General features: G+C 35.5%; 1 protein-coding gene across 1 annotated transcript in view; it reads right to left on the bottom strand.

Annotated features, from left to right (window-relative positions):
• Nucleotides 1–1,149: 1,149 nt before the first annotated feature.
• SYT10 (synaptotagmin 10) overlaps nt 1,150–14,803 on the bottom strand; it is a 68,864-nt gene continuing 55,210 nt past the window's right edge. Inside the window, exons 4-7 of the mRNA XM_047743116.1 lie at nt 13,896–14,016; nt 10,097–10,268; nt 7,022–7,151; nt 1,150–4,250 (exon numbers count right to left, since the gene is read on the bottom strand). Of these exons, the coding sequence (XP_047599072.1) occupies nt 4,179–4,250; nt 7,022–7,151; nt 10,097–10,268; nt 13,896–14,016 (495 nt within the window). The 3' untranslated portion in view covers nt 1,150–4,178. The remainder of the gene's footprint in view (nt 4,251–7,021; nt 7,152–10,096; nt 10,269–13,895; nt 14,017–14,803) is intronic.

Here is a 14,803-nt window from a genome sequence, read left to right as displayed (position 1 = left end):
TACCAATGCATCTTTTATTAAATTACCATTTACTCTAACTAACATAAAATTGAGTAAATATAGTAAAAGTCTTTTAATGAAATAGAAAATTCTTACCTTAAAGAGCATCACTTAGTAATACATTGGAAACAGAATTTTGATTAATCAGCTGTTTCCCATGTAAGATATAAACTCACTAATTTCTTTTAAAGAATGAGTCTTAGTAGGTTCAGATGAATCGTATCCTGAGCCATGTCACTGAGGAACTATTAAAATTCTGTGTCATGAGTTTTTTAAAGCAGTATTAGAGGATTTACTTTCCACTAAAAGTTGAAGGTACACAGGAGATTTCGATATTGCCTTCATAATCTTTATTTCCATGTGCTTTAAAGTCTGTGTTTATGTAGATTTTCACTTTAAATTATTTTACTTTTCATGCTTTTGCATCATCTTTTACTGGCAGCAATACATTTTTAGCCTAAAAGCTATAGAAGTTTAGATCAATTAAAGTATATCAGAACAGCCAGAGCTACTTCAAGAACAAGTTGTGAAGAAAACAGATCTCCACATTTTCTTTAGATTTAGTAGAGGCTGAAAGACTTTAACTCCTTATCAACAATATTTTGTTGTTGTTGTTTTGTTTCAGTTATCAAGTAATTAAATTGCCTGGTAATAATCAAAACTAAGGTGGTAAGAAATAATCAGATGGAACTGCATTCCATGAAAATATATCTACTTAAGATAACATCAAGTACTATTTTAAAGAGGTATAGAAATGATTATGTGTTCAAAGTTGAGATTTTGTGTACCTTTATTATTAATAGCTTTTGGCTCTTTTGAGAATTCATTCTGAACTAAGTTATATTCGGTTTTATGAATAGCAAAAGTTGAGAAGGGAATGAAAGTTTGGCTTTTTCATTTTTTAAAATTTTATTTATTTATTTATTTATTTAAATTTTATTTATTTATTTGAGAGAAGAGAGAGACAGCGAGAGAGAGCATGAGCGAGGAGAAGGTCAGAGGGAGAAGCAGACTCCCCGTGGAGCTGGGAGCCTGATGCGGGACTTGATCCCGGGACTCCAGGATCATGACCTGAGCTGAAGGCAGTCGCTTAACCAACTGAGCCACCCAGGCGCCCGGCTTTTTCATTTTTAAAGCAATTAATTTTTAAGTTAAAGTCTTATGAGATTGACAGCTCTTTATTGAGTCTGCAAAATTTTAAAATAATAACCATTATAGGAGAATAAGCACAGGTGGAAATGCTAATTAAATATCACAATCAAATAGATTCAAATATATTTGCTTTTATCTAAAACCTGAGTCAGTATTGATCAGTAGTGATCTCCCTGCAGTAACTAGAACACACATACACACTCCTCAAAACTGCATAATAAAGTGGATGCTTGGCTTTGCATTCCCATCTCTAGTTCCCTGGCATAGTCCTAAAGATATTTTTTATTGAACTGTGCCTATATTAATATCGTGAGATTTTACATGTGAAACAAAGTACCAGAAACAGGGCTAGCCTAACAAAAAAAATTAAAACCGTCAAGAAACTTATTATTAAGAAACCACTGTTAAAAAAAAAAAAAGCATCCGTTCAGATTTTTCTGAGAAGATTGTACACTCCTCAAACATTAGTGTACTCTTCATTATTCAATTACCTCATTCTCCTGATTACTTAGCGAATCAGGTAAAATACACAAATAAATAAGAAGCCCAAAAAGAACATTAGTATTTTTACATAATGAATCAACCCTTGCTCCCTTTCCCTAGACTTCAGTTTGACCAGTCACTGAATAGTCCCTGAAATTAGGTGTTCATTATGAGAAATTAAAAACATTCCATCTTTAGTCACACACAGAAGGATAAAATAGGTTTGCATGGATGTGTCTGTGTAGCGTGAGGGTGTGTTGTATTGAAAATGGTAGTATCCATGAAATACATGTATATTTACATGAACTGTCCTCTGAAATGATCACACTTTATGGAGGAGGATACACCTCCCTCATGCGTCGAATGAGATAGTTGTGGTTGTTCTTAATCTCTCTCACAGGGTTAATAAATATTGGGCATGATAAGTTTATTCTAAGCCCTAGGAAACAGTTTTTAAAAATTACCTTAAAAACGTATTTGTATTTTAATCCATAATCCCCACAGTAAAGTCTCCTGTTTGGCTGGTTGGTTGTGTTTTTTCATCACAAACATTGGCTTTTTCTCCATAGGAGGCAAAGAAAAGCAAGAGCTTCTAAGAATGCATACAAAGTCCTTAAAATATGTTTTCAGATGAAAATAATTATTATGCTTGGGAAATATAGTTGCTAATTAATAGCAAGCTGCAGCTATATCTACTAATAAAATATCTGTCTGCAAAAATGTCATTTTATTAAGAGTATAACTTGTCTTCCCATTTGACAATTTTTATTTCCTAGTAAAACAACGAATTCCAAAATGGAAGTGTCATCTTCAGTCATTCTGTCTATAGCGAATGGTTCTTTTAGGCTTCATAAGGTAAACAGATGTTTCAAACAGGTTCCTTCTATTATTTTCTATCAGCTAATGCTAGCTAGAAATACTTGTTTTTACTAGGATGATACAGGCATTTTTGAAAAATTTTACAGAATAGTGTTTGCTTTTAAAATATTAATATGTAAAATATTTACATGTTAATTAACAGTAATGCAATCATATGACAGATGCCACAAACAAAATTTCACAGCTCTTAAAATTTTTTAATATTTAGAAATAAGATATTTTACTAAAATCAAAATTTTATAACTGCTGATAAAATTTTCTCATTCTGATGACTATGTTTTTATAGTCTAAGTACAGATTTTCTTTTTTTTTTTTTTTGTTCTTTTAACCTCTTATCTAGGGATAATCTTGAAATATGCGGTATCCACAATATATATCTCAAAAATAAAAAGGGTCATTCAATATGGATATCTTCTGATAGGGCCCAGAAGTGAGACAATAAAAAGCTGACCTGATTTAAATGAAAGTCCTGTCATGTAAAAACATTTGCATAGTTTTTACAACTCCTGGCCTGATCCTTGATCCTTTCATAAAAGGACTATGGGTCTGGGCCTTTAGAATTATTTTTATTTTTATTAAATGTGGAAGTTATGTTATTTATGGTATATTTATATAATTTTCTGAAAAATAACTCGTCCCATCTTTAAGAAATACCCAATTCTGTGACTAGTTTCTGATTGGGTTTTAAAGTCACCATTACTATTTACAATCTAGTTGACAATGAGCACAGGCATTTATTGTACCTTTGGTGTCTGTTAGTATGTTCTATCAGAAATACAGGATCTATGTGATAGTTTCATGTCACAAAATATATATGTCACAGTACTCGAGAACCTTACAAACACTTAAAAAAATGAACAATTTCTGATTCTATTCATTAGGAATACTAATGCTACATAAGTGTCAGTTAAATAGTTCAACAGATGTTTGAACTAACGTAACATTAAGACAGTATAAAATGGTAGCCCAAATGGTTCAACCTTCATTTTCCAGCTACTAAATATTACTTCTTAAATTTAATTCAAAATTGTTCTTTAAATTACAGCATTGTTTATGTTTTAAAGAATGAGCTTGAGAGACAGTTTTGTGAGTTTAGCAGAGCCAAACCTCACTAAAGACATAATTTGCTGAAAATGAAAGAGTATGTTATCAGATAAATAACATGAATTTGATTGCGCAAGGATTTAATGCTGTGTAAGTGAAGTTCAGAACTTCCATTAAAGTTTATACGGAGCCATCTGCACAACTAGAGATTAACACTGTTTTAACAAAATCCAAAACCATACATACATGACATGTGCTACTTGATACAATAGCAGCATAAACTATATTTAATTTAGGTAAGTATAGATTTCTTTTAAAAGAACGTATTTCCTTACTTATGCAAAGAATTGCAACTTATGAAAACACTCTTTGTGCTAATAGGCATATGACATGAAGAATAAAATGCCTTATGCAAATAAGGAGTATTTGTATTCAAGTAAAATATATCAAGATGTCCAAAGTTAATGAACAGCCAAAAAAAGTAAATGAAAAATCATATGTCAAGTTTGTTCATTATCAAGATATATTTTAAGTGAGGAAATCAAACCTTCCACTCTTTTTCTGATCTGATGAGCACAGGGTCCTTGTTCCTTATTATAATGGTCTTTATTCTGGAGGCATTATGGTGTGGAAGGTGGTTTGGGAGATGGACATGATCCTTGACTATCAAAACTAGTTGCTCGGCCAGGTAACTGAAAGACAATAATTTCATAATGCATAATCTAGTGCAAAAAAATAATACAGTGGGTAGTTGCTGCTACCTTTTAATAGTGATTATTCACTCATGAGATGCTAGTCTCTGAAGAGAAGATATACATAATTCCCCTTACCCCCTAGAACTCACCATCTCGGGCAACATGATGGGGCACAGACATCTCATGGAGATGTAGGCAGAGTATGATAACAATGGCATGCAGAGCAACACTGTACACACAACTATTCATGACTGCAGACTCATTTCACATTTATGACAGGCTTTTAGTTCTTACTGTCAAATAAGATGGTTTGTGGTAGTGGGGGTGACTGCTAGGTAAGAACAAGAAGGCTCAAGGCGTAAGAGACTGCATTGTACTTGTTCTAAGGTGAGAGATGATTTTTATAAGGGCAACTAATGAGACCAGAGGAACTGACTCTGGGTAATGGAAGCCATGAGTGTTGAAGAATAATTTCTCATGGCCCTTAAATATTGCATGTATTTAAAAAGTTCAATTACAATAGGATAAACTTTTGACTAGGTAGAAGTAACCAAATTTTCTAAATAATGCTTTAGTCTCTGCCCCACCAACTTACCCAGTTTTCAAATAATCGTTCCTTTCTCATTTTAATCCCTTCTCTGGCAATAAAACATATAATTATACACTCACCACTTTCCCAAAATGCAAAATCCAGCCAGTTCTTAGGTCTCTAGTCCATATGTTCTGTTTGACCAATGAAAGTAGGTGCAGGAGTTGGAAAAAAGGAGCTACTTGCTGGAGAAAGTACATTTACATAGTCTTTTAGTCCCATTTGTCCTCTGACACTCAGCTGCTAGAAAAATATCTGGGATCTTCTTCTGATGCCCATATTGTAGCGTGTTCTTCCTGTGTATCCTACAGTGACTGAAAAGTGTTCACATGTCCTGAGACACAAACACATGCCTATTCCAGAGCTTCCCTTCACCAAATAAATGCATAGCTGCTTATGAAACAGTCATAAGTAATTATAATATACCTTGTACCAGCCCTGTCTTTTCATTAATGAAAAGTTCTTGCTCACATTGTTTCTTTTCTCCTTACATAATTCCTGTGAAGTCTGTAGGGGCATGCTTTTCTATTTTCATTAAATATGGAGAAATGCAGCTGTAGACAGAACAAGTGATCTGCTCAGGATTAGACAGCCAGAGGAGTAAGGATTAGATCCCACATCACTTTTCAGTGTGGTTCTCTGCCCAACAAACTTTACTCTCATGTCTAGAATCTTAGAATTAATATTCGCTTTCCAACTTTAAATGAAAGTAAGTTAAGAAGCAGGAAAAGGATAGTGATTGTATAATGAGAAGTAGCATATACTTTATACCTTAGCTAATACACACTGTTGACATGAAACCCAGCTTCCCAAGATTTGCTGAATACACTTGTTTGTACTTCTGATGCACTCTAGGGGAAAGTGCTGTGTGAATGTGAATTTATGTTTGTGTTTGTGTGTCTTCTTTGACTTACATTAAATGAAGTGTGATAAAGATTCAGGGCATTAATATATATGAGCAGATCTCTTATCCATAGAACAGCTTGCCTCTGTTGCCTGAGCATGCAGTGTCCATACAGTGTTCATCAAAATTTCCCTATAATGTCCTGGGTAACACAGCCAAGGTCACTTTTGCGACTAAGCTGAAGAGAACCTGGGCCCACTGACATTTAGTTAATTACACTGTGCTGCCTCTCCCACTTAAGCCATTGCTTAATGCCAGAACAAGAAGCAGAACATGAACAGACAGCAGTGTATTCTTCACTTCCTATGTGGCTATCATAGCTGTGCTTTTAATTGAATTGCAGGAATCTCATCATCTACCCCACATCCTTTCATCAACCTGCATTACCTCTCAATCAGGTCACACAAAAGAGTTACTTTGTGCTGCCTCAAGAGTCTCCTTTGGGAGACAGTCATCTTTGGGAAAGGAAGTCATTCCATCTAGCAACACTTGGTGTATCAAGTAGACTGACAACTAACTTAAAGGCTAAAAATCCTGACAAACTGGTGTTGATACTTCTGATTAATACAACTATTAATAGTAGTTGTAATCAGAGGTAACATTATGTCAAACTCTGTGCTAAGCACTTAAAATTTGGCATTTTATTTAGTTTTACTCTTTGAGTTTGCTACTGTTACACACTAACAGCAGAAGTGTAGAGAGGTTAAGGAACTTGCCCAAAGTTCTCCAATATGTAGTCACACAGCAGAGCGATGCTTCGAACTCAGGTAATCTGATGTCTCAATATTTTAAAAATCTGTGAACACTTTTACTTACTGCCCTGAGTATTGGGAGATATACCTGTCCCTTTCCATAGAGGAGTCATATTAGAAAATAATACTTCTATTCAGGGATTCTAGAGAAGTTTAGGTGAGGTGGCTGTTTTCACAAATAAGAAGCAGCAAAATTCAGTTTCCAGGTGGTAAAAGATTTACTTGATTGCTCTATCACTCACTGATAGACGTTTTCAGGCTATGTAGAGAAAATGACAGACTTGTAATTTTTATGAGCTTACTGTCCAAAGGAATATCAAACCCAGAAAATTTAGTAGTTTCTAAAATCCTACAAGGCACACAGAACTTTGAATATTGGATGAAAGATTATATGGGATGGAAGTAAGAGCAAGGCATAAAAAAGTAGGTGAATATATAAAATGACAGACGCATGGTAGCAGATAAATAATGTTTAAGCTGAAGAGATAAAAAAGAAAGTAGATGCCAGGGAACCACAGCATACCTCCAGCAAGGGGTGCCAGTGTGTTATTGGTTTTCGATGATAGGCCAGCATTTCATTCCAGTGGTCTCGCCCAAGACCTTCAGCATCCAGTCCTGTTCTACACACTCCTATGACTTCATTGTGTCCTACCCTATGATTTGGAGAATATCACACTTTCATTCCAACATTCAAAAATAAATGGAGTTTTGCATATCTTAGCAGAATTTTAAACCTATGATTTAAACACTAGGTTTTATGATAGGTTCTAAATGATTCTGCAGATTAAACTACTTTAGATCAAATTAAAAATCTTTTTTTTTTTTTTAAAGATTTTATTTATTTATTTGACAGAGAGAGATCACAAGCAGGCAGAGAGGCAGGTAGAGAGAGAGGAGGAAGCAGGCTCCCTGCTGAGCAGAGAGCCCGATGCAGGGCTCGATCCCGGGACCTGAGATCATGACCTGAGCCGAAGGCAGCGGCTTAACCCACTGAGCCACCCAGGCGCCCCTCAAATTAAAAATCTTAAGTAAACAAAATTTCCTACACAGGATTGGCATTCAAATATGGATTTGTAAAAGGAGCACACACAAACCATTTTGGTTCTCTGTAACTTGAGCACATTTTATAATAAAACAGAATGACAAATGCCGGCTGCTTCTTACCTATATTGTTGAATTTCCTTTTTAGAAGCAGAACTATTAACTTTAAGTGCTATAAATCAGATCTTGTTTTTTTCCACAAGGCTTCATGTTTTATAACGATGCTTTGATTTCTTACCAAGAGCTCAGTACCCACTTTCTTGCATAAATGACCATATTTCATTGACTCTACATGGTAGGTCAGCTTGTGTCACTGCTTGTACTACAATTAAACAGGGCAGGGCTATCTTCAGCACTATGAATTTGATTTACCACTGCAGAGTACCGGAGCATAGTGCACAACATTCCTATTTTCTACTCCTGTTTTCACAGCAACAAATCAAAATAACAGTGATACTTAATATTTTTGAGAGCTTATTATGAGCCATACACTTATAAGTCACTTAATTTTCACACTATGATCATGAGTATCATTATCATCATCTCATTTTATGGAAAAAGAAACTAAATACCCAGAAGTTAAGGGACCTGGTAGTACATAGTAAGAGGTAGAGGCAGGATCTGAATCCAGACAGTTGACTCAAGTGTGCACGTGCTAAGTTGCTTCTCAAGAGTGGAATGTAATTTAAAGATATTTCTATAGGGTTCTTTTTTAAAATTTTTTTATTTTTATTATTTATTTTTAATTTTTTAATAAAACATACAATGTATTTTTAGCCCCAGGGGTGCAGGTCTGTGAATCACTAGATTTACACACTTCACAGCACTCACCACAGCACACACACACACCCAATATCCATAATATAGGGTTCTTTTGATAGATATCTCTAAGGAGACTTTTGAGATGCTCTTAGGACATTTCTTTATTTTCTTCCTGTCATTGATGTAGATTTGAATGTTTACTATCATGTTTCTTCCATATGAAGTTTCCCAAACAAGCATATTTTTAGGAATAATTTTTTTTTAAGATTTTATTTATTTATTTATTTGACACAGAGAGAGAGAGATCACAAGCAGGCAGAGAGGCAGGTAGAGAGATAGGAAGAAGCAGGCTCCCTGCTGAGCAGAGAGCCCGATGCGGGGCTCGATCCCAGGACCCTGAGATCATGACCTGAGCCAAAGGCAGCGGCTTAACGCACTGAGCCACCCAGGCGCCCCAGGAATAATTTTTTAAATCTTTCTCTTCTATATATTGTCAAGATCTATTTCCCTAAAATTGTCTGCATGACTAATACTTTGTTTTATCTACCTGCAATCACTGAAAAGCAACAGGAATAATTTTTTGGAAAGTAGAACAGGGGTTTCTGATGAAAACACTGCGACAATTTTTGAGTTTTTTGACTAATTCAAGACTTTTCTCTCTCTAAATAGTGACAGCTTTTTTTCCCCCCTAAAGTGTGATATAAACTAATTGCAAATAGATGGTATAAATCATTTTGTTTTTTTAGTGCTTCATTTTCTAACTCCTAGCCAGAGGATAGCATATTAATTTCTCTAGCTTATAGGGTCCTGTTACTACTATTTTCATGATACTATAAAATGGAGCACTCCTTTTGAGTACATTGGAACAAAATAAACATAGCAGGACACTATCTATATGCTAATTTTGTAGGTTAAACATGTAGTATTCCTTTCCAAAAGGTTTATAAATATGAAAAGCAAAACAATACGAAGAAGTATATAGCAAGGGCCAAATAAGAGATATGAACCTTTAGTGGGACATGAGTTCAGAGGGAGGAGAGGTTGGGATGCTGAGAAAGACACAGAAGAGGTGACTTGAGCAGGGCTGTGAAGCCTGGGTGGAATGAGATACCCAGAGCAGGATAACATTTCAGACAAAGCAAGTGTGTGAGAGCAAAGCTGGAGCTGAAGCAGGAAGAAAGAGCAGAGCTGCACTTGGGAGTTTGTAATTTATTTTATGAAAGAATTGACTTAAAAACTGAGCTGAAAGAAAAACCCACAAAGCACATTTTAAGATTGATATGAAGGCATCAAGGCTGTGTCCCTATGGCCATTATTCACCTTCCACTCTTAATACGCACTGTTAATGGCTCTGTATTAGGCTAATGTTTTACAAATGGGAAAAGTGAATCCCAAAGAGATTACAAAAACTTGCCCTTTCACCCAGCCAGTTAATGATAGAGCTAGGAGAAGAATTAGGATATGCACATTCCAGCCTAGTTGGGAAAACAGACTCCATTGATTGCAATTTCTGTTGTTACTGTAAAGAGACATCACAATCGTGCTTTCTGTAATGGATTCCACATGACTTCTGCACCACTCCTTCCCCAGGCCCAGGTGTCCTGTCCTTCAACTTAAGAATGGCTTCTTATGGAAAAGAAAAAAAGAAATAGTATAACATGGGAAAAATGAATTTTGAATGAATAATTTTTTCCTCTTCCATTTCAAATTGAAACTGTTGGAACAGTAAATAACCTGGAAAGTTGAATTTGCTCTGCATATGCCTCTTCAGTGAGTGAGAAATACGTGTACGTACCTATCGTAATCCATGACTGCGATGGAGAGGCTGACCTGGTCCACATTCTCTGGAGGGATATCAAAAATAATGGCCTCATTGTACACAGGGTTTAGAGTATTTTTCTTTGTAGTTGTTTTCCTCTTTTTTAGTCTTCGACCCTCACACATCAGAGACACTTTGACATAAGGATCTAAGGATGGTAAGGTAATTTCATTAAAACGAAGGTAGTAGCACAAAGTATAAATAAAACTGTAGTTAACTGTTACTAAATAAGAAAAATGACATATTAAGCCTTTTAGTGTTATCAGTTTTAAATTGAAATGACTTATTTAGAGGCAATAGACTAACACTTTCTTTTCAATGTAAGAATTTATCTTGAATGAGCCAAAAAATCATTAACTTTATCTGTTTTTAATACAACAGAGAAAACCTACTGATCTATCAAGAGCTAGTCCAGAACTATAATATGTCTTCTAGTCACAGCTATTTGAGGACACATTTTGGTAAAAGTGATTTCTAGGGCACCTGGGTGGCTCAGTCATTAACCATCTGCATTTGGCTCAGGTCATGATTCCAGGGTTCTGGGATCTAGCCCTGCAAGAGCTACCATTCAGTGGGAAGCCTGCTTCTCCCTCCCCCACTCCCCCTGCTTGTGCTCCCTCTCTGTATGTCTCTCTCTGTCAAATAAATAGAGAAAATCTTAAAAAAAGAAAAGGTGACTTCTAGGGAATATAATCCTAACAAGTAAGTATAATTGCCTTAATTATAAATTATAAATTTATAATTATAAATTACAATATATATAATTATAAATTATAATTGTAAAAGTTAATTTCCTTCAAAATGATTTAGGATAAGACTACTAAAATTTGTGAAAGAGTAACATTGTATCTAGTCATGTGTGTGTGTGTGTTTGTGTGTGTGTAAGCACAATGAGTAGAAGTTAGAATTTTCCTCAGTTGTGGGAAAGGTACTAAAATAAGAAGTTTCATTTTAGTGTCATAGTGTTGGTATTTGATAAAGGGCTCAGGCAGAAGAAATAAATGATCACTACAAATATATTAAATACATTGTGTTTAATTGTATACAATAGTATACAATAAAAAAGGTAATATTTGGTTTAAAGATGTTCTCAAGGAAGGTTCTTTTTTTTTTTTTTAAGATTTTATTTATTTATTTGACAGAGAGAAAGAGAGATCACAAGTAGGCAGAGAGGCAGGCAGAGAGAGAGAGGGAAGCAGACTCCCCGTTCAGCAGAGAGCCCGATGTGGGGCTCGACCCCAGGACCCTGAGATCATGACCTGAGCTGAAGGCAGAGGCTCAACCCACTGAGCCACCCAGGCGCCCCTCAAGGAAGGTTCTTGAGATGACATTGTCTAAATGATGCCGACTTAAAAGGGAAAAAAATAGTGGGGGTATATTTTTATGGGCCAAAGGGGTCAAATAAATGTTAGCAAGTTCTGGCCCCAGTTGACTGATCTCTGTTTTTACTTCTCCCACCTTGAGTAGGAAAACTGTTACAGTATTACAGAAAATTATGCAGTATGATATGAAAGTTAAAAAAAAAAAGTTAAAAGCCTTACTTTTGTACCTTTATACAAGAAGGAGGCATGGCTTTGAGAAGGGGTGTCGGCATTGGAGTGAGAATGCTAGTTGGTTAAACAGTATCTGCTCTATGTTTATTTATTTTCCCCCCTTTATTCTGGTGGCCCTCCAACAGCAGCACCACCACATCTTTCTCCCTATTTTCACCAATGTCATAGTAAATCTCATTCCCTTGGAATAAGCCCAAATCATGATAGTATAAATTTACTTGAATTTATGCATTTTAGGCACTAGAATAATGTATCTGTATATTTCATAAGCATTTTCATCAAGAAGCAAAAATATATTTTCTGCCTTGAAATAGGATATGTAAAGGAAGACAAAGTAAAATGGCAATGTTTAATGGCTGTTTGCTATTTACTTCTCAATTTTTTAATAATAGGAACTATGTTCCAAGGAAGAAACTCACTTCTGTGATACTCTTTTCTGTATGAGGTCCCAGGCCTAGATCTCTCATTAACAATGGGAATAAGGCATGCTTTATCCTCTGCCACCCCCATCATGACACTTCTCCACTAGTGACAAGGATAATTTACTGGTTCCTTAGTTGATTCACAAACCTCTTGTAAACCTCTTGTAAGAATTAATGAGGTGGTGTTCTCAGAGCATGTACTCCTCCGATGAAGACTTCATATAAACAAAAAGTAATCTTGCACTTAATTACTGCTTGATGCTGTCTGCATGTCTCAAAATTTGATCTCTTTTGATATATGGTGGAAAGAGTAGGATAAACAATAATTTGCAGGGTACACTGTTTAAATTCTTCAACACTTACTGACCCAAGACTTTTTCACCAAAATAAATGTGGAATTTACTTTCTTCCTACCTTTAACTATCAATGATGTATTGCAAATTTTTAAAAAATGAAAAATTATTCACAGAATAGTTCAAAAGTGAAGATAATTGAGAACAACTTATAATGAGAAGACTCCCTCCCATCTGTTCCCATACCTCTCTCCACCCCTTAGTTTTCCTGTGTCTGGTATTTCTTTTTGCAAATATTAACAACATAAATATATACTGTAACACTCCCCATTCTCACACAGAAAGGCACATGATACCTATATTTATTTATTTATTTATTTATTTATTTTTAAAGATTTTATTTATTTGACAGAGAGAGAGAGATCACAAGTAGGCAGAGAGGCAGGCAGAGAGAGGAAGAAGCAGGCTCACTTCTGAGCAGAGAGCCTGATGCGGGGCTCGATCCCAGGACCCTGAGATCATGACCTGAGCCGAAGGCAGAGGCTTAACCCACTGAGCCACCCAGGCGCCCCCCCATATTTATTTTTGCACCTCACTTTTTAAAAATTTACTTAGTATATCGGGAGCTCTTTCTACACTAGAACTTAGAGTTCCCTCATGCTCTTTGTAATGCAAATTCAGTTTATTTCTTTGTTCTGAAGAACCACAGTTAGAGATTCCTTCCCCATGTCATCCTTTCCTGTATCTCCATTACCATTTCTTTTTTGTTTAATTTGACAAATGCTTACTGACCTCCCTCTTCTATCCTGATCATATTTTCTTCTACAGAGCTGTGCCAGAGTTCACATATGAAGCTAATACATAACCCTCCAGACTGTAGTGATATAAAGGAAAGGGTAAAGGAGCATGAGGAGGCTTTACCTTTTTATCAAAATTAGCACAGAAAGAGAAATTTCCTCCAAGAACATCTTTAAGAAACCTCAACATTCTTTTACTTTATAATTTCTTTCAGTCCCTACACTTGCCCAAATTTTTATTTTGAAAGATGGTAAGAATGCAAATGCAAATGATGGTCTTGGAAACTTGTTATTTCTCTGCAGATCAGGTAAGGGAGATAAAGTCAGCCTACATGTGTTTTCATACTTGTAGGGTAATGCAAGCTTGAGGTCAAGAATCTTCTTTTATAAGCAACTGACTAGTTAGAAGTAGGGCAGTGATTAGTAAATTATGTATTTTTGAGAACTAAATCAGTAGAGAAAGAAATAAAAATAAAAAACCAAATTTCATAGTCAATCTATTTGATAGCATCTTCTAAAAATTTGTGTAATGATAATGTAAATACAAGAGGTGATTTGGAGTACTTTGTTTGACAATCTCTTTTTCCACTTGTATAATAATCCTCTATAGACAACTGAACTTAATAATTCAATAGCCATGCATAATTTTGGATACATGAAATATTTTTTATTTGGAATGTACTTGACCCACTAGCCAATTGTGTACATACCTGATGAGCCAGTGATATCCATAGCCTTCAGATTTCTGCACTTGATGACGGTCAATGTCATACGTCCAGCAGTTGGCAAGTAACAAAGGGAGAACATGATTTCACCCAGATCTATACTTTCCTAGAATGGCAATTGGTAATGTTATCAATTTCAAACACCAGATACTGAAAACAAGATACAATTGAAGAGGTTAAGTGAAAAATCACTTCAACAGGGTATGTGAATGTCATTCTAAATTGTTTTCTTAAGGATGCAGATAATATTGCAAGAAAGCTGTTCAAACAGAGTAAGGAAATCGAGTATATTCCACCTGCTCATTTGACATCTCCACTTGTGTTTTTTTAATAGGAATCTCAAACTTAATATAGTCAAAACCAGACTGCTGATTCCACTCATTCCCATTCATCTTCTGGAGCGAATTCCTCTGTCAGTCTTTCCAAAACCCAGCAAAGGATGTCCTCATTCACCCAGAGGCTGGAGCCAGAGCCCAGCAGTCGCTTTTATTCTTCTCTTCCCTCTCCCCTACACTTCTAACCCATGTCTTGTCTACTCTGTCTGCAAAATAGATCCCAAATTAGTGACTTCCTTTTCAGTTCTATTAATACCATTCAAGCCAGTATCACTTCCTCTCAGGATTACATTATGAGTCTCTAAAACTGATCTATCTCAGAAGCAGTCAAAGTGATCCCTTATGAAATGCAAATCAAGTTATTTCACTCTCCTGCTTAAGCCCATGTAAGGGCTCACAATTATACTGGAATAAAATTCAAACTCCTGCATATTAGTGGGGTGACTATAAATCTTGGTATATCTGAGAAATTCTGGGTGTATACCCATTGTCCTTGTGTAATTAGTAAGAACATCTCCTGCAATTCTTAAATATGTCTTTGATCTGGACAGTGCATCA

This window comes from Lutra lutra, chromosome 8, assembly GCF_902655055.1.
Source record: "Lutra lutra chromosome 8, mLutLut1.2, whole genome shotgun sequence".
Classification (NCBI taxonomy): Eukaryota; Metazoa; Chordata; class Mammalia; order Carnivora; family Mustelidae; genus Lutra; species Lutra lutra.
This window is presented reverse-complemented; position numbering and strand designations above follow the sequence as displayed.